We start from the raw sequence: 26,786 nt of genomic DNA, 5'->3' as shown, positions 1-26,786 counted from the left end.
AGGGTGAAGAGTAAAATGCAAAATGAAGAACTTGCTCCCTAACTTCGGCTAAGTCCCTGCTCCTCCCTAGGCCTCAATTTCCCCGTTTGTAAAAGAGAGGGCTGCCTCTCCTAGGTCTTTCCAGACTCAATGTTTCTCCTGCATGGAGAATGGATCACCGACATTAGAATCACTGGTTAAAAATACAGATTTCTGAGCCCCTACCCAGTTACTTGATCAGATTCTGGGAGGTGAGGTATAGGATTTGGCATTTTAAAGACGCTATTCAGGTGTTAACTTATACATCCTCAAGTTTGAGAAGCATGATTCTACACTTTCCTTTTTTTGTTCTTCTGTCATCAAAATTCTCACAAATAACTGCTGCCTGTCTCTAGCCGCAAGCTTCTTCTAGGTTTCCAAGTTCTAGGTTGTTGCCCTTGATTCTGATCTGAAGGCAAAAACAAACACCCTTGCTTTATCTCAGCCACCTTCAGACTAATTTATGTGCCCTGCAGCCTCTGGGGCTTAAGTTACACCTGACCTATAAGGACGCAGCCAGCCAGTCACTGTGGATGACTCGGTCACACCATCCTGATATGGATTTTTCTGAAAAACAAGCTCAGAGAATGGTGTTATGGCGCCAAGTACCAAATTTCACTTTCCTGGCCCTGGGTGGCATAAATAAATTTCAAATGGATCTCCTGCAAGCAATAACATAACTGTGGTTCTACTGTTTTGTTGTGGCCAGCATCCTGGAGGAGCAAGTTCTTAAACCAGCCATATAGGCCGCTTGAGCTGTTCTCATTAGGTAAAGAAGATCTCACCATTTAGCATCTCATCCCTCTCTGTGAGGTGACTCGCACATTTCTAGACCAGACCGCAAGTCTCCTCTGAATTCTCCAGATCAAATCCTGTTGGTTATCTTGGATCCTGATTATTTCATGGCAGCCTGCAACTCAACACATCTAAAGCAAAACTCTTGATTCCTAGCCTCCTTTATCCCCAAACCTCTTCTCCCTATTTCCCAGACTTCCCCATCTCAGGAATGATACCACCATCCTCCCAGGTGCTCGAAATCATCCCCAACTCTTCCTTCCCCTCACCAGGCCCCTGCCCACACCCAATCCTTCAGCAGGCCTATGGATCTAAGCTCTGAAACACACTGGTATAACTCAGATCCACCACTTCTTTCCATCTCCACCTCCAACCCCTCAGTCCAGGCCAGCATCATCTCTCAGCAACAAGCAGAATTAAAGTTATATGATGAACCTGGTCACATTGCCCTTATGTTTCCTACTGCACTCAGAATAAAATCCAAACAACACTCCAGGGGCTACAAAGGCCCTGGCTCCCCCTCCAACTTCATTACCTACCACTTTCCCCTTTGCTCACGACCCTCTAACCACACTTTATTTCAGATCCTCAAACAGGACACTCTTTCCGGGCCTACGCAGTTAATGATCCTTCTGCCCGGATGGCTCCTCCCATTCTGTCCTTATCCTTTAGGTCTTAGCTCAGATGTCAAAACCTCAGAGAAGGTGAACAAACCTCCTGTGACCATCTTATCTAGAAAGGTCACTTCCTCACCATTATTCTCCAACCAAAAAAAAAAAAAAGCACCTTGTAATTAAGTTTATGTATTGCCTTTTTCTTGTTTTGTGTCTGTCTCTTACTAGGAAGGCAGTGACCTTGTCTGTCTTGTTCACTAAGCTAAGCATAATACCAGTTAAAGGAATGAGTAAGTTACCCTTCATTTTGGGGCAAACAATAATGAAAGTCACTGAACAGAGCAAGTTACACTAAAAGCACCACCATGTACAACAAGGGTCGGGTTCAGTGTTGAGAGGATGGAGTGTGATGTAAGAGCGAGCTCTGCCCTCAAGGAGCTTATAAGCTTACAAAGGCGATGCCTCTCAATATTCTTTTGAAATCGAAGAATGTTGTATTAACTGCCAGGAAGCAGGTGTCCAATGCTGGGACTGTAATCTTCTGTAAAGGGCATGTCCATTTTAATTCTTCATTTGGACAAAAAAGAACTTCTACTACAGGAAATGTGCTTTGGAAGAAATGAAATAATCAAAAGAATAAGAGACATGACCGTCCAGACATGAAGAAATGAATGCCTACCCCAGAGCTCGAGGCTTATTGCTGAAGGTCAGTTATGCTACAGGATGGATCAAGCGCAGGGATAGGTCACAGTAGGAAGGAGAAACTAAAATAAGCCTCTTAATGATGGTGATTTAGAATTTCCTGACCACTTAGAAGTTAGTCAACACGTCAGTCTTGGGTAAATGGAAGAGCCTGGGCTCTGAGTCCGAAAGACAGCACTGCTGTCTTGCAGCTGCACTCAATCACCATTGTCTCATGGACACTGAGACCTGACTCACCACAGCCTTTTACCCAGCGTGACGACAATTCCTACCGAGGTCTGCGCAAGTAAAGGCGGCGACATACGTGCAGGTGGGATCGCTCTTAAAAGATGTGGTCTTTGGAAATGTGTTGTATCTTGAAGTACACATTTTTTAGTCCACCTTACTACTGGATTCAACACACAGACATGGAAGAAATATATTAATTACTTGAGCATCTGCCGTGTGTTAGGCACCGAGCTAGGCATTTTACTGGCAATATTCCATTGACTCCACACAATATCTCTGTTAGGTAGGTACTATTCTTATCCTCATTTTACAGATGAGGTCAGTGACGATAAGAACAGGCAAGCAATTTGTCCAAAGTGATATGGCAAGTAACTGGAAGAGACTGTAACCATAACTTGAAGGATTTCTGGAAATGAGGCTGCGTTAGTGTAAAACATGGGAAGCCTGGAAGAACTAAGAATTTAGCTGACACGTTAAATACGTCAGGTGGTCTTCACATTAAAAAATGCCACCATTAGCAGTGCCTAGTGACCTGACCTGTCCGGGATTTAGTTTCCTCATCTGTAAAATGGGGATGATGCTGCCTACTTCACTGCCTACTCCATGGACGACGCTGCTGCTGAGGTGCAGCAACTCAATCGCAGGTTGCTGAACACAACTTAAATCAAATGGATACAACTTCGCTGGCAGCTACATTAGGCCTACAACAGTGTGGGGCAACTTCGCTGGCAGCTACCTTAGGCCTACAACAGTGTGGGGCAACGTTGGGTAACGTGAAAACAGAGGACAATACCTTCAGAGAACCAACTGGGTTTATGGGCAAGAGCGCTGGCTTTGAGTCAGATGGACCTGGGTTCTCACAGGAGCTCTGTCCCAGGGAGCAGGATGCCTGTGGACAAGTTACCCAATATGTGCCTCAGTTTTCTCATCTATTCAATAGAGGACAATAGTGTGAAGTTTCGAGATATTAGTAAAACATATAACATAGTATCTGGTGAGCACAGAAAGCACTGGATCAATGGAAGCTACCACCTTAAATACTTTTTCGGAAAATGGAGTAAATAAGTGATATAAATACAGTGAAATCTGTGAGAGCCGAAACGTGGCCGGAATACCTTGTTTTTCCAGGTCTCACAAGTTTTTCATCTTTGACAGGGTGCAATCTTACCACTTCTCTGTGGCTCGGTTTAGTGGAAAATATTTGAGTTTCTCTTCTCTGACAGGTTTCTGCCTCACCCAGGTCCTGGCTTTCATAGGTTTTACTGCAGCAGCTGCTGTTGCTGTAAGAACTGCACTGGATGAGCTCACAATATGGTACAGAACACACAACACACACTAGTGAGGTTTCTTAGTGAACTCTGTGAGGAACCCAAAGCAGACGAACTGGCCTTGTTCCCTCTAGGGCAAACCACACCCAAATCCTCAGACTCCCTACATTGGTACGAATACGGGAGACTAATGGGAACTGACTTCTTCTCAAGTAGCCTCAGCAACTCGGAAGTTTTGGATCACACCATGTCAGTGTCAGTTGCGTAACTGGCCCCAAAGACCAACTGAGAAGATCCAGCTGATATTTCATCACAAGAGATAATTCACAGGAATTACACTGACAATGAGCCTATCTTGAGTCAGCGGAGTGAAGCTGAACTAAGCACATGAGAACGCAGAGCAGAGCTTCCCCTGCCTCTGATGCTGCCTACTTCACTGCCCACAGTAACGAGCAGCTCTGGTTCATACCCAAGGTACAAGGTTTAGACCTAGTTCAAAATTTTGTTCCAATGCTGCGAAAAACTCTCACCTCAGAAGTCTACTGAGCAATGGTGTAATGTGATATCCCTATAAAACCATCAAAGACTTTCCAAAGCTTTTAAAGAAAAGCTTTCATGCCATACCTACTGTACCTGAGCACGCACAATCCTGCCTCCAACGGCACAAACAGGATTTCTCAAACGCATCATCCGTTCTTTGACAGGCGAGTCAGGCCAAAGCGTGTCACAGGTGATGTTTTACTGTGGCCAAGAATGAGGAAAGAACACACCCTTGGAATTTACCAAGATTACAGGGAAGCTTGATAGAAGCTAAAAAGTCAAATCAAGCCATCAATGTGCCATTCTACACTTCAGCACCATCTACTATAAAGTAAACACAAAAATGTCAGTCAAAAGGCATCTAGGGCATTGATTTAGCTCCACCAGAGACACATGTTTACCTTTCTTGATGTGAACTTGTCTCTACCTAGGGATGGATTCTAGTTTGGGGAGAGGTGACTCTAGTAAGGTCAGATTTTCAGGTGATGCAGTCATTTGCAGCAGATGAGTGAGAAGACAGCCAAGTTGAAAAGCCAGGAAGCTGATACAGCGAAAAACAACTTGTGTAGATTAAGTAAACACCAGATCATTCCATTTCAAAAGATTTTGTTCCTTAAAGCCTGTGAGAATTTTAATGAGAAATTTCCTCTGATTCAAATTATGGTCATGCCAAATTATGCTTCCCTCAGACCCCAGTAACATCTTCCTAATGCTTCTCCAAGAGGGAGGAAAAGTAGCCAAACTATTCTCAGTTAACGGTCACTTTGATTCCCTTTTGGGTAGCCAAACTATTACCGGTTAACGATTACTTTGATCTCCTTTTGGATTTGTTACTTCAAATCAACACATGGAATTCCTCTGTCATCAGACTTGCAACCAAAGAAAACATGACTGCATGTACAAAATATTGACCCAGAAGACTTGAATGAAATGTTGACCTTAGGCCTGGGTAAAACACAGAAACTTAGTTCCAGGCATGGTGTAATGACAAGGCTCTAACCTGGATCAGAAGGCTGGGCTCAAGCAACCTGGAGACTGTGTCCACATAGCCTCATACCTAGGGAGGTTTCAATACATATACTGTGCGTGTGTGTGTGCGTGTAAATAAGGGATACGATTTGATAAATGGTATGACTAAAAACATAAAAGGCAAAAGGTTTTTTTTTTTTAAATAATGAGGTTTTACTATAAAGTATCATTTGTATACCGTTAGTTGTGGTTTGTTGAGGATCATTCTTAAATTTACATGACAAAATTAATTTTTAAAGTAGTACTTTTGTATGCTTAGAATTTACTCCAACTCTGTTCCAGCATAATCTTTCACAACTTATTCTGAAAGTCATAATGTACCTGTGTTGTTTGTTTGTTTGTTTTGTTTTGTTCTGAGAGTTTTCAGAATGGCCTTTGGCCAAAAAGGTATTAAAGTTTTGACCAAACCCAGATGTTTTCCTACCCTCATGACTCTGGCTCTCAACAGCAATAATCCACAAGGAACTTCCATCTTCCCAAATGCAAAAGGTCATGGATCCCAAAGACACTGCATTCCTAACACCTAGCATTTTATCATTAATTATAAAGATGCAGCAAGCGCCTGCTCTGTGTCAGACACTTGTGTAGCCTGGACTGGGGCAGAGCTTAGGATGACAGAGAGGTGTGGCTGAGTATGGGTGGGTATGGGATGGAAGGAATATAGCAGGATCCCTTCCCACTAGAAGTGAAATGAGGGAGATAAATCATGAAAACAAGCTACAGTATGAGACATTATCTCATGTAATCTTCACAGCAGTCCATGAAATAAGTAGCATTATTCCATTTTACAGAGGCAGAAACTGAGGCTCAAAAGGACACAGGAATTTTCCCAAGATCCCAGAGTAGTCCAGTTAGGATAAAAAAAAAGCCCAAACCAATCTCATCAAGGCAAAAGGTGCTACAGGAGTTGAAAGAAGCGGTCAAAGTCTCTGAGAGAAGGACCTTACCTTTTTATACAGTTATAGTGCAAAAAAGGGATCATCACTCTAATTTCTGGAGAAGTCTGAACTGCAGAATTTTTTAAAAATGAAATGCAAAAATTTTATTCCAAGTAACTATGACACATTGAGTACAGGGAACTAGTAAAGATAGATTAAACTTAGGTAAATGAAAAGATTTACGAGCTCAGTTGTCACTGTTACTAATAATGGCTCAAAATTCCTCCAGGTGCCATGTTTTTTCACACCTCCAAGCTGCTGCTGAATAGAACTCTGTCTTCTGCTTTGGGAATACCTATTCCACCTTCCAGCTCAGCTCCAGCTCCAGCTCCTCTCTTGCTCTCACTATTTTTTCCTTTTACTAAAGTGGGAGCTATTTCAGAACAGGGACTATGTTTTATACATCTTCAGAGAGTCAGGCCAGCAGATGGAGTTTTCAATAAATATTTTATAAAGGATATATCCTTCATCTTTAAGCCTTTACTTGAGAATGATACTGACTTTTTTTACAGGGTTCCCTCAATTGCTAGTAAGATGCTGAGCTTTTCAGAAGCTTTGAAAGGATATAATCGATACATAAGCCTAAGAGGATAATATAAGTTCGTTAAATAAGGTTATGTCAATTACTCAAGATCGACCCATGCATGCCAAAATGAAAATGAACAGCAATGTGGCAATTGCAATAAAGTTAAAGGAAAAATGGATGTAAAAATCCACTCTAATTCTGGTTGATCAGGACTACCCTTTAAGAAAAACTCTATTTTAGAGTAGCTCTAAATTGGTGCTTAAATTTCACATTTAAGAAGCCAAACTGTGAATGGAACACTTTCCGGATGTTAGTACACACGTTAAACCTCCTAGGAGAACTGTGAATGCCCGAAGGAGGTGCTGTACAAGAATAGGGCTGAATATGACGATCCGAATATTTGAAAGCACTAAAGGGACATCAAGAGTATCATCATTCTTACAGGGATATCGATCTTTCAGAAAATGTGAAACCCTAAAACACATACTGCACCAAGGGGCTGTTTTAATGTAGCTTAATAATTCAGGTAAAGAGCTAGCTAATCACGTAAGAATCCCTGCAAGCTGTGCCTCTGTATACTTCCTGGGCTGGAAATTTCCAAAACAGCAGAGAGGCCAGGATATTTTCCTCTCTTCCTGCCAAATAAAAGAAGCCCCAAGAATCCCAAGCATAATCTGAAAGCTAATATGCAAACTGATCTCACTTTAACAGATGTATCCCTAAAAAGTATCTTCAGACTAAATAGGATCCAATTTTGAACACATTAAAAGAACAAAATGTTTCCAGAAAACTAGTCAAGAATGCAAATAAACGCACTCTGAGCAAGCTACTTTATAGGTCTGGATTTTTACAACTTGGGCCTTCTTAAAGTGGGAAAACTTGTAAGTAAATGACACTCAATTTCTGAAAAGCATTTAAACCCCTGTAAGGCCTGTGACTGCCTGGCACTCCAATGCAATGAAGGGTCAGAGATTCTCAACCTGAATAAGACATATTCTTATTCAAAAAGACATATTCTCTCCAGCAATCCTATGAGAAAAAAGAACTCTGAAACAAAAGTACACAGCCAGCTTACCTGTGCGGTGCAATGGATTGCTTTTGCATGGCCTTTCTCGCCATGGTCTTGTAACTCCCACCCAAGTGACTGGGTGGACTGTGCAAATACGATAACTGGGGCCCACCAAGGGCATTGGTCCATTTTGCCTTAAAAGACAATTCCAGAGCAGAGAGGGGATCCCATCATCACCAAGGAAGAACAGCCAGAAGGAGAAAGCACGTCTTTTGGACCCGTAATCTCTGCACTGAGAGGCTCCTAGACCCATGAGACAGAGAGCGAACTGTAACCCTGAAGATGGTGAAGAGTGGTGGCAGAGAAACGGCACCGTGCAGTGGGCTTCTCGGCCCATGGAGCAAGAAAGCTGAGTACGTTTGGGCCAAGGCTTACTGGTAGAGTGGGGTGCCTCTGAGCACTTATTGGCAGGGGCTAAAAGAGCTTTTTAACATTTGCCTGGGCAGGTCAACGGCCTAGGGCCAGAGAGAAGTATTCCTGGGAGCACAGCTAAAAAGAGGTTGTCCTAATAGAAGAACTATATCCTGAGTGTTCCTGAGCCTGAACTATAACCTTTAACTTCCCTAATAAGCCCTAATAAACTTCCCTAACAGAACTCTGTGAGTTCTATGTGACCACTGCCATGAATTATCAAATGCAGCAGAGAAGTAGAGAGAGCCATGAGAGGGAGGGATGGTGTCCAAATTGGTAAAGATGGCGGAGAGAGGAGGTATGTCTGACCTCTGCCTCATAGGAATTGGCCTTAGGCTATTGATGTGGATTCTTCTTCTCCCTTGTTAAGTTAGAGGAGGTCAGGCGCTGCCTCCACGCAGTTTTTACAACCTGCAAGGCACGTCAGCAATCTCTCTGCAACAGCCATAATCAAGTCTTGGGATGTGAACCCCCTGAAGTGTCAAGAACATAAATGAGGTCTAGATAGAGGTGTGTGTGTCTGTACACACTCAAGACTATCAAATCTGCCACACCCCATATATGCTAGGAATTTCTATCTTATTCCTTCATTTTTCTGATTTAAGACTGAAAAAGATGGTTTCATTCCTTATTCTATAAAAGCATTAATACACATATGTCCCAGATACTTTGGGATATCCTTATTTCATGAAATTAGATTCTTTTCAATAAGTATTTGTTACAGATAACAAAATGTGACCTAATTTATGCCTTGGTAATACTTTTCAAATGTCTATAAATTCACAAACCAGAAAATATTCTTTGTAAAGACCACGTGTCTTAATTTTACGATTCAGAAAGCTTGCTCATCATTTTCATAGCAGTAAGCTCATTTATGCTCAGCCCTTCTGGTATGAAACTAGTCTAACATTTGCATCCTAAGTGTTTTCTTCAAGTGAACAAGCATCTGGAAGAAAGAAAGAAACTGTTCCCCATCTGGGATCTGACGTACAACCTGGAATGTATAATGGCGGGGAGAGGGGAGAACAGTAATAACACCGTAAGTGTACATATCACAGACAGGTCCCACGGGAAGGTCTAGAATGTAATGTTTACATGTCTATAAACCTGAAACTATGTAAGTTGTAACTTTCATAAACCCTTTTCCCCTCATCAAGAGGCTGATTATTAACAGCACAAGCATATGCTTGTTACTGCTTTTGACTTGATAGTATTCCTCCTCAAGAGAACAGGGAGAGCCTATCAGTTATCAATTTACTGGCTCTCAGCTCCACACGCACCCTCTACATACCCTCTGTGATACACATAGGAATTCCTTTGAGCACGTCTCCTTTGGAGTACATGCTGTTAAGCTTTCTCAATAAAGAGGCTGGAAGGACAGTACAGGGGGAAAGGGGGCTTGGCAGTGTGGGTATGAGGACAGCTGGTGGAGCAGCTCAGCCACTGCCTTCTATGTGACCTTGTAGCCTCAGCCTGGTCAGGACCTCTTGGCTGTGACACAGAGCCCCACCTTGGCCCACATGCTCTGAAAGCCTCCTGCCCTACACCAGGGTCTGGACTCTCTCTGTAAGCTCTGGCACCACTTGCACATGGCCGCCTGTGGCCTGGTGGGTCACACGCAAGCTGGCACTCCCTCTTTAAGCTCCCTGTGCCCCCGTGGGCCCTATACATTCTGAAGGCCTCCTGCCCCTGCCAGTGCCCAGACCCGTAATGCACACCCAGGCCCCCAGATGCTGACTGCCTGTTCCCTGCCTGAACTCTGGGGGACTGCACCCCAGAGACTGGTCCAGCTTTGGGCTAGCCAAACCAGCAAATGTTTCTGCTATTCCACAGCTGAACCACACCTCTTTCAATAAGGTCTAAAACCCTGGCAAGTCTGTCCTTCTTTGGGTACTCTCCCTGAACTCAAAGGTATCATATAAAGTTTCCTAATATCCTATAGTTGCTCTTTTATCATAGTTAGCAATGCTTTATATTAAATTTCTCCTCTTTAACTTACTGTGTGGTTTCTGTCTCCTGCTTGAACCCAGATTACTACAGGGTACAAAGTGAGTACATATGGGCATATGCTGGCCCACTAAAGGAAAAACTTCCCAAATGCCAAACCCCAAATCAAACTTTAAATTTGAAACATGCCAAAGTAACTTCAGATCCAGAGCTGTCTGGTACATGTACTTACAGGCTAAGTGCAGAATTAAAATACTCTCATTTTCTTTCACAGTAACTATCTTAATGGTAAATAGATGAACGAATTATACTATATCCACACAACTGAAACCACTCAGCAATAAAAGGCACAAACCCAGATAGATGAAACAACATGGGTGGATCTCAAAACAGCATGCTCGGTGAAAGAAGCCAAACATGGAGAACTATACACGGTATGCTTCCATTCATATGGCATCTAAAAGAAATCAAAACTACAGGGACAAAAAATAGGGCATGAGGAAATTTCTGGGGGGGGTGACAGAAATGTTCCATATCTTGATCATGGTGTCGTGTACACACGTGTGCCTTTGTCAAAACCCATCAAACTGTACACTCACTAAACCTCAATAAACCTGACTTTAAAAAATAACAATCCTATCAAATATTGTGGAAGGTAGCTAACATAATATTTAAAGGGAATTTTATAGCCTTAAATGCATATATTAGAAAAGATGAATGACCGAAAATTAATAAGCTTAACTCTCCAGATGAAAAAGGAAAAATAAATAAATAGATAAATCCATAGACAGTATAAAGAAGAAAATTATAAAGGCAAGAACAGAAATTAATGACTTCAAAAGCTAACACTCAATAGCAAGGATCAACAAAACTAAAAGTTGGTTCTTTAAAATGACTGAATAAAATAGAAAACCTCCGATTAGTTTGATAAAGAAAAAAAAGAAGATAAGGGGGCAGGGAACTAAGAGCCCTGGAAATAGAACAACCAGAATGCAACTAAAGAGAGTGCTGACACACTGTGGAAAATGTAACTAATGTCACTGAACCACGTATACAGAAATTATCAGTAAACTTTCACTGAAAATACTGTATTTATATATATATATATATATATATATACACACACGGAATGAAAAGCAAGATATAACTTTTTTTTTTATAGTAGATACAGCAAATTTAAAAATGCAAAACTTCATGCCAATAAATCTGAAAACTTAGATGAAAGCCAAGTGGGGGGAGGTGTGGGAGGGGAAGAGACTAGATTAATCTGGAATGAAACCAAAAAAATCCAAGGACAGAAATCTGGACCCCAAGGACAAAGTAAGACGAGCAAGATTGTTTAAAACACGGACTCAAATAACAGAGTCACGCGGGATGAAACAATCTTTGAAAACAAAGCCAACCATGATGTTATTCAGCAAAGGCACTTTCCCCACAAGCAGAAAAACAATTAACTCCCAACTTCCAGTTCTGGCAATTTGGCAGACTACTGAGATAACCAGAAACTTCCTCCTGTGAAAGAGGGAGCAATCCCAAGGGAAAGAACCATTGTGTGTATGCTCCCTCCTTTCTCAGGACGCTAACATTGTTATTCCAGTAAAGCTCATTAAATGAACAGCAGAAAGACAACAAAGAGAGTTAGGACAGAAGGGTGAACAGAAGCCCTGCCCGTGTGGCCTTGGCGAGAGGCAGGATTTAAGGACCTTGTTGTGTAATGATAATAGTAACAATAACAATGATAAAAGGCAATTATTTTTAAAACATGTATTAACTGTTCATTATTAGCCAGTCACTACTTGTGTGCTTTATATGCATTACCTCATTTGATCATCACTAAATTTTGTAGTTGTGATTATTAACCCCATTCTATAGAAGGGGAGTTGAGGCTTAGAAGGATTACAGAATTGTCTGAGACTGCACAGTCAGCAAGCGGCAGAGACCAGCATGGAGTGTGGTTCTAGCTGACTCTAGAGTCTGTACTTTTAAAGAAAGTATCACCCTACATCTACTATTCGTTAGGTGCTTTCACACTCATTATCTCAAATATACAGAAAGAATGAAGGACACTGGCACCACTAAAGCCCATATGGTGTGCAACATAGGAAAACAGAGAACACCCAAGACATAAAGTAAAACGTGTAAAAGCCAGAGCCTGTGTAAGGTGGAAACCTGTCAGAGAAGGAAAAGTCAAATATTTTCCACTAAAACAAGTGACAGAAAAGTAGTAAGACTGTCAAAGTGGAAAGGTGGAAAACTTGCAAGACCTTGAAAAACAAGGCAGTCCTGTCAAGTTCTGGCTCTCACAGGTTCTGCTGTAGTTGCCTGCCTTAGTAGCTATGAGTTAGAGTAAGGCTGGTGAGTTACCATAATAGTAAGTGGTTAGGGGCAAGAGACTGGCTTTCTCCATCTGTAAAATGGAAAATCCAGATAATCCCAACTAACCTTCCGTAAGGTCTCTGTGAGAAATAATCAAAATAAACCCATGACAGAATTTCCTTGGGGATAAATTTTGGCTGAAATAAAAAAACAATGTCATCAGGCAGAACTTTTGAGGAATGGTATGGACTACATCCCTACTTCTGGAATTCTGTCTTCTTCTCAGAAACGACCAGAGTTGGTCAGGAGAACATTGGACAATGCCACTAGTTACGGACTAGCAGCTAGGATCTGGAACCCATGCCCTTTGAAGCCCCTTTCATCCGGAAAGCCTGTAATTCTCTGACTCACAGAGCACTGGAGAAGCTTATTGAGAGAGACAATGGCTTCTGGGAATTCAAGATATATGCCCATTTGTCAGCTGTGCTTCCAGTTAAGCCACACAGAAGTGACCCCGGCATAGTCCTAGGGCCCACGGTGCCCAGATTACTTGTTTGCAGTTTTTAGGATTTCTTTCTGAACTTCTGTTCTAAGCCATCCAGATCTAAATTATTTCTTGCCACTATTCACACTGCCTCTACCAAGATTCGCAAAACCCACAGTCTGGATGCAGCTCATTGGCTGTGTTGAGATAAAAAAAATCACCCTATATTTTAACACCAGGGAATAATTAGCCATGAAGAGTGAACTCCAGAGAAGGCTGCCAAGCAGCCACGGATCAAGCAGAATCAACCAAAGGAAATGAAGAGCAACATCAAGCTCACAAAGGCTGATATCATTTTAAACAACCTCCTGGGGCCGCAAACCACAAGAATTTAAGTCTTACCCTCCATGCCATTTCAAAAACTGAGCTAAAAACCAAGCTCAAATCAGCTAGCACGATTCACCAGCAGAACCAGGCTACTGTGGTTGCGGGACAAAGACGACATTCATTTGCCGTGTGGTTTCCCAGAAAGCATATCTAAACAGCAGGTTTCCCTGGCAATTCTGGATACATATTTCTTTTTCAGACTGCTGTTCTTGGCTGGTTTTCTAAAAGTAAAAAGGACAAGATCTCATTATATTCCAAAGTACAAATGAATTCAGCCCCAACGTACCTTAAACCTGGCTATACCAGAAAAATAAATTTGAAATGAAAATAGTGTACCCTGTCAAGAACAATTTGGGATATTCTTCTCACCAGGAAACTGCTCAGCATGATTACCTCAGTAAAGATCCATTAACATGCAGCTGGTGTTTACCCTGGCTAGCTCCTGGGCACTCACATGGCACTGCCAGAACAGAGACCTGTGGTCTCCATTCACCTTTCTTCAAGCATAACGAGTTGCTCTCCAGTCAATTCTGACTCATGGCGACCCCACGTCTGTCAGAGTAGAACTGTCCTCCATAAGGTTTTCAATGGTTGATTTTTCAGAAATAGGTCACCAGGCCTTTCCTCCGAGGCATCTCTAGGTGGACTCTAACTACCAACTTTTTGGTTAGCAGCCGAGCACATAACGTTTGCACCACCCAGGGACTCTTCACCCAGCATAATGTTGTTGTTAGTTGCTGCCAAGTCAATTTCAACGCATGGCGACCCCACGTCTGTAGGGTAGAACTGCCCCACAGGGTTTTCAAGGCTGTGACCTTTTAGAAGCAGGCCTGCCTTCTGAGGTGCCTCTGGGTGGATTCGATCTGCCAATATTTTGGCTAGTAGTCCAGAGCGTAACCGTGTGCACCACTGAGGGACTCCTCCTCCAGAATCTAATAAATCATATTCGAAAAGGGTTAAAAAGCAAACAAGCCTGGAGATAAGCCAGAAAGGTGGTGGCAAAGTCTGAGGCACAAGGTTTGATATTTAAAATCCTGGCTTAATTCACACACTCAACAGACCAAAAAAACAACAAAAAGCAAACATGAAGCCTCGACTCCTAAATCTCTCAATGATAATAAGAAAGCCTGGCTTAATGAGTTAGAATGGTCTAAAAGCAACCTAACTCCAAACTACTGAATGCCAAACAAAAAGATAATAATTAGAAAAAGATAATATAACATGATGAACTACTATGTAACCATTAAAAGTGATGACTTAAAATGCTTTTAATGATGTGAAAAACTGTTCAAGATACATTTGGTGAAAAAAATCAAGATACCAGATTATACATACAGAATAAACTCAGCTGTGTAAAATAATATATAAGAAAGTGGAAGGAAATATCTTGAACGTAAACAGTCACTGTGGCTGGAGGGTGGTGGAATTATAATGACATTTTCTTCTTAATGTAAGCTTTTCTTCAACATCTAAACTTTCTACAATGGGCATCTACTCTTTTTACAACTGGGAGGGGGAAATGGCATTGCAACACCCTAGAAGAACAAACCTACACTAAGAAAAAAGAAAAACAGTGATATTTATTAAGTGTTTACATGCATTATCTCACTGGATACTCATAACAGCTCTATGACATAGGTATGACTTTTGTCCTTATCTGACAGAAATTGAGGGTTAGACAGGTGGCATACCTTGCCCAGGTGACATGACAGGTAGAGAAGAAGCGATATGAACCCTAACAGAATGACGCCAGCAATTTTAACACCCTGTATACTTCCTCTCAACCACAATAACTGAACCTGCCTCATTACCTGCAAGCTTGAACACCTGAAAACAAGCATCAATGATAAAATCCACTTTCGAAGGCAATGTGGTAATTTAGGAGAATATGACTACAAAAGATCAATCTGCCAAGAGACTAAGACACTCAGGTAAAATTTCAAACTACGGGAAGTGAAAGCAGCTCTAATTGAAGCAATACAGAGAATCTGTGTGATAAATGGAACATCACTGAGGTTGAAAACATACAAGCACAACAAACTCAATCCACAGCTAGAGTCCACAGTGCAAGAGAAAGCTAGGAATAACGCTCAGAGACAGATCCTTGATAGCTATCAAATTTCCAAGAAAAAAAGGAAAGCATTTAAAGATACAATCACTAGGACCTGGACAGAAAGCATATGAATTTGCCAAAAAAAAAAAAAAAGTCCCCCAGTAACAAAAGACTAGAGAACAGAAAAAAACTGAGGAGAAAAATAAAAAGCTCTGTACTTGATGCCCAATTATATAATCTGCGACCAACCTAGGTGAACCCCATCACTCTTTTTTCAGTCCAGCACTGAAGGCCTTATGGTTAGAAATAATCAATTTTGCTTGGCAAAAAGGCATCAAAACACAGAAGTACTTTGGATCAAATTCTGTAGAATCAGCCTATTTAAAATGCATTAAAGTTAATGCCAAAACCAATACGGTGTTCTGGTCACAGTTCCCTTCTAGAGGTTTTAAAAGCAGAAAAATACTGAAACTCAGTTTGATACGGCAACTTTCTATCTGTAAATATAGGCAACTTTAAGATACTAGAAGCCACCAAGATTGGGTAAATCCATATTCATCACGTGTATTAAAAAGCCTTGATTGTTAGGAAAACTAACTAGCTGTTTAAGAAAATATAAAGCTAGGTTGCTACTTTACTCTTTACAGCAAGACAAACTCTAGATGGATTAAATATCGAAAAAGAAAGCACATAAACATTCTAAAACAAAGTAGGGGTTAATATTTTTATAATTTCAGGATGTAAAACACTTTTATACACCTGACATAAAATTCCAGAAACCACAAAGGAAAAGCTGATAAATCAAAATACATAAAAATAAAAAATTTCTGACACAATGTGCGAAATTTTTCTTTAAAACATGGAAAATATTTTTACCATGTATGTTAAAAGGTTCAAAACCTTACCTGATATACATATTTGCATTTATGTACCCAACCAAACCAAACCCATTGCCGTTGAGTTGATTCTGACTCAAAGCAATCTCACAGGACAGTAGAACTGCCCCATAGGATTTCCAAGGCTGTAATCTGAACCATGGACCTTTCAGTCACTTAACCACTGTGCCACCAGGGTTCCTTCATATTTATATTAAAAAAAAAAAACAACAAAAAAAACCTGTTGCTACTGAGTCATTTCCAACTTGTTGCAACCCCACAGGACAGAGCAGAACTGCTCCATAGGGTTTCCAAGGAGCGGCTGGTAGATTCGAACTGCTAACCTTTTGGTTGGCAGCCGTAGCTCTTAACCACTGTGCCTCCAGGGCTCCTACTTGTATATTATGTATAATATATAATAAACTATTTATATATACAACTCTTAAAATCAGTGTGGAGGAGGCAGGTCCAAGATGGCAGAGTAGCCAGACGCTTCCTGCGATCCCTCTTACAACAAAGACCCAAAAAACAAGTGAAACAGTTATATTTATGACAAGGTAGGAGCCCTGAACATCAAAGGCAAAGTCAGAAAACAGACTGAGCAGCAGGGGAAGAGAGAGACAGTTCAGAGGCAGAGAGGAGCTGCCGGACCTGAATCGCCGGGATCCCTCAGGCGCCATTCCCAGGTGCAGCTGTGGCAGGCTGGTGGTAGCGTTCGGCTGCAGTTTCCTCAGGGAGAAGCAGCCAGTTGCACAGCCTACTCACACCTCCGGAACCAGAGAAGAATGGCGCTCTCAGCAAAAGCTAAGTACTTGTGTATATTTTCCTGTGCCCCCACCCCCCAAGCCAGCTTCAGCGGCTGTTGATTTCCCTGGGCCTGAGATAGACACTGTTGAGCACCCAGAGCCATCCTCCCAGCCTTGGTGTAGGAATAAATTCACAATTAGGGGAAAAGATAATCTGACAACTCCACTAACTGGGGGAGCTCAGGACAGAAGCGGCTCCTGTCCAGGCATAAACAGTCTGTGGACTTTGAATACCTTTCCCCCCTGCATGGATCTGTGTGGGCCTATTTCAGGAGAACTGGCTCTTGTTGGCAGACTGCAACAGTTTTAGCTGTGCAGCAAAGAGGTGGGTGTTTGATACTTGACACCACTTTGCCTATTAAATACAATCCTCACCTACCTACATCGGGGTATAAGGACTGGTGGCTCCACTCAGGTCACCCAGCCACCTGCAACATGGGTCCAAGGATAACTGGTACCTCCCAGTCCTTACAAACAAAAGCACTGGGTGCCCACAGTCTGTCTGCAGAACCCATGAACCTGTACACTCTAGGGAAAAGGGATGCATTCCTCACAGACATTTGGGGGACGGTACTCATCCCCCTGCCTTGTTCAGAATGTGACCCCCTGCTGCAACCAGATACCGGTACCTACACCAATTACCCCTGCCCCTCTAAGACTGTAGAACAGGGCCTGTACCACACACTTGATGATCAGCTACCTGGACACCTGAGCTGAATTCATACAAGAAAACTGAATGGACTCTTAGACTGATATACCTGATCACAGCTCTAGCCATCTGGTGACAGGACATCAGAGGTTCAAAGGTGAAAATAATCAAGTTACCCATCTGGGCATATCAAAACAAAATAAAACATGAAGCTAGGATACAGTAAGCAAACATAAAATAAACTAATACAATAACTTATAGGTGGCTTGGAGACAAGAGTCAATATCAAGTCACATAAAGAAACAGACCATGATCGCCTCAACAAGCTCTCAAAACAAAGAATCAACAGATCTTCTGGATGAAGGTGTCTTCCTGGAATTGCCAGATGCAGAATTAAAAACATTAACATACAGAACTCTTCAAGACATCAGGAACGAAATTAGGAAGGAGATCAGGCAACACGCAGAACAAGCCAAGGAACACACAAAGTAGCTGAAGAAATTAAAAAGTTTATTCAAAAACATAATGAAAAATTTCATAAGCTGCAAGAATCCACAGAGAGACAGCAATCAGTAATTCAGAAGATTTACCAAAAAATTACAGAATTAGACAACTCAATAGAAAGTCAGAGGAGCAGAACTAAGCAAATGGAAGGCAGAATTGGTGAGCTCGAAAATAAAGCACTTGGCACCAATATATCTGAAGAAAAATTGGTTAAAAGAATTTTTAAAAATGAAGAAACTTTAAGAATCATGTGGGACTCTATCAAGAGAAATAACCTACGAGTGACTAGAGAACCAGAACAGGGAGGGACAACACAAAATACAGAGAGAATTGAAGATCTGTTGGAAGAAAAGTTCCTTGATATCATGAAAGATGAGAACATATCTATCCAAGATGCTCATTGAACTCTACATAAGGTAGATTCTAAAAGAAAGTCACCAAGACCTATTATAATCAAACTTGCCAAAACCAAAGATAAAGAGAGACTTTTAAGAGCAGCTAGGGGTAAACAAAAAGTCACCTACACAGAACAGTCAATAAGCATAAGCTCGGACTACTCGGCAGAAACCATGCAGGCAAGAAGGTGACGGGATGACTTACATAAAGCACTGAAGGAAAAACATTGCAGCCAAGAATCATATATTCAGCAAAACTGTCTCTCAAATATGATGGTGAAATTAAAACATTTCTAGATAAACAGAAGTGTGGGGAATTCATGAAAACCAAACCAAAACTACAAGAAGTACTAAAGGGAGTTCTTTGGTTAGAAAATCAATAATATCAGGTATCAACCCAAGACTAGAACACTGGACAGAGCAATAGATGTCAACCCAGACAGGGAAATCACAAAAATAAATCAAGATAAACAAACAGTCACAACAGGGAAACAGCAATGTTATTATGTAACAGAAGACAAAATTAAAACACTAAAGAGGGACTAAGAAATGTAATCATAGATCTTTTATGCGCAGAGGCAGACAAGGCGATACAAAGTGTTAAAAGTTAGGTTTAAACTTAGAAAAATAGCGCTAAATGTTAAGGTACCCACAAAGGAGATTAACTACCCTACTTATCAAAATAAAATACAACAAAAAAATAGAGACTCAGCAGATACAAAATCAGAAACAACAAATAAGAGGAAAAGACAATATATAAACTACTCAGCACAAAAAATTAAGTGGGAAAAAGAAACTGCCAACAACACACAAAAAAAGACATCAAAATGACAGCACTAAACTCATAACTATCTATAATTACACTGAATGTAAATGGACTAAATGCACCAATAAAGAGACAGAGAGTGGCAGAACGGATTAAAAAACACGATCTGTCTATATGCTGCCTACAAGAGACACACCTTAGACTTAGAGACACAAACAAACTAAAACTCAAAGGATGGAAAAAAATGTATCAAGCAAACAACAATAAAAAAAGAGCAGGAGTGACAGTATTAATTTCTGACAAAACAGACTTTAAAATTAAATCCACCACAAAGGATACGGAAGGACACTATAGAATGATTAAAGGGACAATATACCAGGAAGATATATCCATATTAAATATTTATGCACCCAATGACAGGGCTATAGATACATAAAACAAACCCCAACAGCACTGAAAAGTGAGATAGACAGTTCCACAATAACAGCAGGAGATTTCAACACGCCACTTTCAGTGAAGGACAGGACATCCAGAAAGAAGCTCCATAAAGACACGGAAGATCTAAATGCTACAATCAACCAACCTGACCTCATAGAGATATACAGAACATTCCACCCAACGGCAGCCAAGTATACTTTCTTTTCTAGTACACATGGAACATTCTCTAGAATAGACCACATATTAGGTCGTAAAGCAAGCCTTAGCAGAATCCAAAACACTGAAATATTACAAAGCATCTTCTCTGACCATAGGCCATAAAAGTAGAAATCAATTACAGAAAAAGCAGAGAAAAGAAATCAAACACTTGGAAACTGAACAACACCCTGCTCAAAAGGACTGGTTTACAGAAGACATTAAAGATGGAATAAAGAGTTTCATACAATCCAATGAGAATGAAAACACTTCCTATCAGAACCTTTAGGACACAGCTAAAGCAGTGCTCAGAGGTCAATTTATATCAATAAATGCACACATCCAAAAAGAAGAAAGGGGCCAAAATCAAAGAATTATCCCTACAACTTGAACAAATAGAAAGAGAGCAACAAAAGAAACTCTCAGCCACCAGAAGAAAACAAATGATAAAAATTAGAGCAGAATTAAATGAAATAGAAAAAAGAAAAACAATTGAATTAACAAGACCAAAAGCTGGTTCTTTGAAAGTTAACAAAATTGATAAACCATTGGCCAAACTGACAAAAGAAAAACAGGAGAGGAAGCAAATAACCCGAATAAGAAATGAGATGGGCGATATTACAACAGACTCAACTGAAATTAAAAGAATCATATCAGATTACCATGAAAAATTGTACTCTAACAAATTTGAAAACCTAGAAGAAATGGATGGAAACCTTGGTGGCGTAGGGGTTAAGTGTTATGGCTGCTAACCAGAAGGTCAGCAGTTTGAGTCCACCAGGTGCTATAGGGTCGCTATGAGTTGCAAGTGACTCGATGGCAACAGGTTTTTTTTTTTAGAAGAAATGGATGAATTCCTAGAAACACACTACCTACCTAAACTAACACATTCAGAAGTAGAACAACTAAATAGACCCATAACAAAAAAAGAGATTGAAACGGTAATCAAAAAACTCCCAACAAAAAAAAGCCCTGGCCCGGATGGCTTCACTGCAGAGTTCTACCAAACTTTCAGAGAAGAGTTAACACCACTACTACTAAAGGTATTTCAAAGCACAGAAAAAGACGGAATACTACCCAACTCATTCTATGAAGCCACCATCTCCCTGATACCAAAACCAGGTAAAGACATTACAAAAAAAGAAAATTACAGACCTATATCCCTCATGAACATAGATGCAAAAATCCTCAACAAAATTCTAGCCAATAGAATTCAACAACGTATCAAAAAAATAATTCACCACGACCAAGTGGGATTTATACCAGGTTATGCAAGGCTGGTTTAATATTAGAAAAACCATTAATGTAATCCACCACATAAATAAAACAAAAGACAAAAACCACATGATCTTATCAATTGATGCAGAAAAGGCATTTGACAAAGTCCAACACCCATTTATGATAAAAAATCTCACCAAAATAGGAATTGAAGGAAAATTCCTCTACATAATAAAGGGCATCTTTTATGCAGAGCCAACAGCCAACATCACTCTAAATGGAGACAACCTAAAAGCATTTCCCTTGAGAACGGGAACCAGACAAGGATGCCCTTTATCACCGCTCTTATTCAACATTGTGCTAGAAGTCCTAGCCAGTACAATTAGGCTAGACAAAGAAATAAAGGGCATCCGGATCGGCAAAGAGGAAGTAAAATTATCTCTATTTGCAGATGACATGATCTTATACACAGAAAACCCCAACGAATCCACCAGAAAACTACTGAAACTAATAGAAGAGTCTGGCAGAATCTCAGGTTATAAGATAAACATAAAAAATCACTTGGATTCCTCCACATCAACAAAAAGAACATCGAAGAGGAAATCACCAAATCAATACCATTCACAGTAGCCCCCAAGAAGATAAAACACTTAGGAATAAATCTTACCAACGATGTAAAAGACCTATACAAAGAAAACTACAAAGCTCTACTACAAGAAATTCAAAAGGACATACTTAAGTGGAAAAACATACCTTGCTCATGGATAGGAAGACTTAACATAGTAAAAATGTCTATTCTACCAAAAGCCATCTATATATACAATGCACTTCCGATCCAAATTCCAATGTCATTTTTTAAGGGGATAGAGAAACAAATCACCAACTTCATATAGAAGGGATAGAAGCCTCGGATAAGCAAAGCATTACTGAAAAAGAAGAAGAAAGTGGGAGGCCTCACTCTACCTGGTTTCAGAACCTATTATACAGCCACAGTAGTCAAAACAGCCTGGTATTGGTACAACAACAGGCACATAGACCAGTGGAACAGAATTGAGAACCCAGATATAAATCCATCCACATACGAGCAGCTGATATTTGACAAAGGCTCAGAGTCAGTTAATTGGGGAAAAGATAGTCTTTTTAACAAATGGGGCTGGCATAACTGGGTATCTATTTGCAAAAAAATGAAACAGGACCCATACCTCACACCAAGCACAAAAACTAACTCCAAGTGGATCAAAGACCTAAACATAAAGACTAAAACGATAAAGATCATGGAAGAAAAAATAGGGACAACCTTAGGAACCCTAATACAAGGCATAAACAGAATACAAAACATTACCAAAAATGACAAAGAGAAACCAGATAACTGGGAGCTCCTAAAAATCAAACACCTATGCTCATCTAAAGACTTCACCAAAAGAGTAAAAAGACCACCTACAGATTGGGAAAGAATTTTCAGCTACGACATCTCCGACCAGCACCTGATCTCTAAAATCTATATGATTCTGTCAAAACTCAACCACAAAAAGACAAACAACCCAATCAAGAAGTGGGCAAAGGATATGAACACACACTTCACTAAAGAAGATATTCAGGCAGCTAGCAGATACATGAGAAAATGCTCTCGATCATTAGCCATAAGAGAAATGCAAATTAAAACCACGATGAGATTCCATTTCACTCCAAAAAACACAAAATAATAAATGTTGGAGAGGCTGCGGAGAGATTGGAACTCTTATACACTGCTGGTGGGAATGTAAAATGGTACAACCACTTTGGAAATCTATCTGGCGATATCTTAAACAGTTAGAAATAGAACTACCATACAACCCAGAAATCCCACTCCTCGGAATATACCCTAGAGAAATAAGAGCCTTCACACAAACAGATATATGCACACCCATGTTTATTGCAGCTCTGTTTACAATAGCAAAAAGCTGGAAGCGACCAAGGTGTCCATTAACGAATGAATGGCTAAATAAATTGTGGTATATTCACACAATGGAATACTATGCATCGATAAAGAATAGTGACGATTCTATGAAGCATTTCATAACATGGAGGAACCTGGAAGGCATTATGCTGAGCGAAATTAGTCAGAGGCAAAAGGACAAATATTGTATAAGACCACTATTATAAGATCTTGAGAAATAGTATAAACTGAGAAGAACACATACTTCTGTGGTTACGAGGGGGGGAGGGAGGGAGGGTGGGAGAGGGTTTTTAACTGATTAATTAATAGATAAGAACTGCTTTAGGTGAAGGGAAGGACAACACTCAATACATGGAAGATCAGCTCAACTGGACTGGACCAAAAGCAAAGAAGTTTCCGGGATAAAATGAATGCTTCAAAGGTCAGCGGAGCAAGGGCGGGGGTTTGGGAACCATGGTTTAAGGGGACTTCTAAGTCAATTGGCAAAATAATTCTATTATGAAATCATTCTGCATCCCACTTTGAAATGTGGCGTCTGGGGTCTTAAATGCTAACAAGCGGCCATCTAAGATGCAGCAATTGGTCTCAACCCACCTGGAGCAAAGGAAAATGAAGAACACCAAGGCCATACGACAACTAAGAGCCCAAGAGACAGAAAGGGCCACATGAACCAGAGACCTACATCATCCTGAGACCAGAAGAACTAGTTGGTGCCCGGCCACAATCGATGACTGCCCTGACAGGGAGCACAGCAGAGGACCCCTGAGAGAGCAGGAGATCAGTGGGATACAGATCCCAAATTCTCATAAAAAGACCAAACTTGATGGTCTGACTGAGACTAGAGGAATCCCGGCGGCCATGGTCCCCAGACCTTCTGTTGGCACAGAACAGGAACCATCCCTGAAGACAACTCATCAGACATGAAAGGGACTGGTCAGCGGGTGGGAGAGAGACACTGATGAAGAGTGAGCTAATTATATCAGGTGGACACTTGAGATTGTGTTGGCAACTCTTGTCTGGAGGGGGGATGGGAGGATAGAGAGAGAGAGAAGCCGGCAAAATTGTCACGAAAGGAGAGACTGAAAGGGCTGACTCAAGAAGGGGAGAGCAAGTGGGAGTAGGGAGTGAGATGTATGTAAACTTATATGTGACAGACTGATTGGATTTGTAAACGTTCACTTGAAGCTTAATAAAAGTTAATAAAAAAAAGAAAAAAAATGCAAAAAAAAAAAAGGTCAGCAGAGCAAGGACGGGGGTTTGGGGAACATGGTTTAAGGGGACTTCTAAGTCAATTGGCAAAATAATTCTATTATGAAATCATTCTGCATCCCACTTTGAAATGTGGCGCCTGGGGTCTTAAATGCTAACAAGCGGCCATCTAAGATGCATCAATTGGTCTCAACCCACCTGGAGCAAAGGAGAATGAAGAACACCAAGGTCACACGATAACTAAGAGCCCAAGAGACAGAAAGGGCCACATGAACCAGAGACCTACATCATCCTGAGACCAGAAGAACTAGTTGGTGCCCGGCCACAATCGATGACTGCCCTGACAGGGAGCGCAACAGAGAACCCCTGAGGGAACAGGAGATCAGTGGGATGCAGACCCCAAGTTCTCATAAAAAGACCAGACTTAATGGTCTGACTGAGACTAGAGGAATCCCGGCGGTCATGGTCCCCAAACCTTCTGTTGGCACAGGAGAGGAACCATCCCTGAAGACAACTCATCAGACATGAAAGGGACTGGACAGTGGGTAGGTGAGAGATGCTGATGAAGAGTGAGCTAATTATATCAAGTGGTCACTTGAGACTGTGTTGGCATCTCCTATCTGGAGGGGGTTGGGAGGATAGAGAGAGTTGGAAGCTGGCAAAATTGTCACGAAAGGAGAGACTGGAAGGGCTGACTCATTAGGGGGAAAGCAAGTGGGAGTATGGAGTAAGGTGTATATAAACTTGTATGTGACAGTCTGACCTGATTTGTAAACGTTCACTTGAAGCTCAATAAAAGTTAATTAAAAAAAAAAGTCAGTATGGAAAATAAGAAATTCAAGGAAAATTAGTTAAACAGCACAAACTAGCAAGTCACATACCAAAAAAGACAGGGAAATTTGGCAATATGTATCACAATATTGAATTTATAACTGTTTGACCCAATATTTCCACTTCCAGGAATTAATTCTAGAGACATATATGCCACGCGAAGATGTTCAGTAAAACGATGTTTATTGATATTGAAAAGCTGTAGGTCACCTAAATGTCCATGAATTGGGGATTCATGATTTGTCAGAGGTGACAACCACAAATGTTTATAGGGGCCAGGACAGGCTCAACAAGCCAGTTAGAAGACAAAAAACAGGAAGTGGCAGAAGCTGTAGGGAACTGGAGTGCGCACACCCATTTTAGTAATCCAAATTGTAAAAATTCTATGTGCCACAACCAAAGTGGCTCTCCCTCCCCCAGCCGGCACACACTCTTGGGGTTAGACGTGTAAACCATAGCCAAAGGGTAAGTACTGCTGTCTGTTCTCTCTGCGGCCAGCCTAAAAGGACCCCCTTACTCTGAATGCTCATGGATTCTATCACATTTGAGTAGCTACAACAGAGTTAACTGGTGTAGCATCAGAGATCTGCAGGAATGGACAAAGCCTTAAAGGTCATCTAGTCCAACACTAAGCCTTTCTTGAGGCTGCAATCATTCCGCCTTGTCTCGGTCCAGGTAAAGACAGCAGAGAGGGGAAGCAGGAGGATAGGGTGGAAGGCCAATGATCAGGAAATAAGGACTAGGCTCTCCCATGGGACTTTCATTTTCTACATGACCAAAATGGGATGGGGGGAGAGGTGGTGGGGATGATAATAAATAGGTGAAATCTTCTACACCACGTATCTTCTGTGTAACTGTGCACAAAGCTACATATACTGATCAAATACCAGGAACTCAAGCACTAGTTCTTAAAATTCTCACATAAAGTGCTGGACTCACATAACTTCTGTGTGAGCTATGCATTACCTCCACTTTAAAGATTAGCAAACAAAGACCCAGAGAGTTTAAGAGCCCTTGAAGACCTTCAACTCCATCTTTATTTAGCAGATAAAGATTCGGAGCCCCAGAAAGGTTAGGTGGCTTCTGTAAGGACACAAAACTAGCTACTGTCAGGTCCCAACCCACTACTCCCAATCCACTGCTCTTTTTAACCATATCTAAGCTGACTCTCTGAAGGAGCCAATTCATCAATAATACAGGAGTGCCAGGCACTTTGCTAAACACTTTACATGTTTTACCCAACTCTGATCTAGTGGATTCCCAAAATCACAGTTCTGATACTGAACTTTTATCAAGGGGGTAAAAATCTAAACTCCACATCTATCAAACTTATAATCCAATCAACATGTTCCTATACACAGAAACGACTGGATATTACCCAAAAAGAATCTGCAAAGCTCTGGAACCTTTTGCAAATAATGCACAATGTGCTCAAACAACACAGTCTGCTGAGCACCTGTGCGCCATGGCTGTTGGCCAAGGGTTGGGCACTTCAGACAAAGAAAACGCACAGTACCTGGATTAGATGAATACTCACCACCAGCGCATATATGACTTCTCATGCAAACAAATGCATACTATTTCAAGAAGAATAATGGTCTGGACATCAGATAATCTAGATTTAAAGCCTAACTCAATC

The 26,786-nt window shown here is 41.0% G+C and overlaps 1 protein-coding gene across 2 annotated transcripts in view; it reads right to left on the bottom strand.

The window, feature by feature from the left end:
- STK4 (serine/threonine kinase 4) overlaps positions 1-26,786 on the bottom strand; it is a 100,319-nt gene that overhangs the window by 7,778 nt on the left and 65,755 nt on the right. The window contains exon 11 of one of the 2 annotated variants that reach the window (XM_023550281.2): positions 11,224-13,493. The exons of the other annotated variant lie outside the window; for it this stretch is intronic. Coding sequence (XP_023406049.1) covers positions 13,362-13,493 — 132 coding nt within the window. The 3' untranslated portion in view covers positions 11,224-13,361. Of the gene's footprint in view, positions 1-11,223; positions 13,494-26,786 lie in introns of those variants that run through there. 2 annotated transcript variants of the gene reach the window in all.

The sequence above is a fragment of the Loxodonta africana genome, chromosome 24 (genome assembly GCF_030014295.1).
Source record: "Loxodonta africana isolate mLoxAfr1 chromosome 24, mLoxAfr1.hap2, whole genome shotgun sequence".
Lineage (NCBI taxonomy): Eukaryota > Metazoa > Chordata > Mammalia > Proboscidea > Elephantidae > Loxodonta > Loxodonta africana.
Note: the sequence above shows the minus strand (reverse complement) of the source record. Positions and strands in the feature narration are given on the sequence as shown.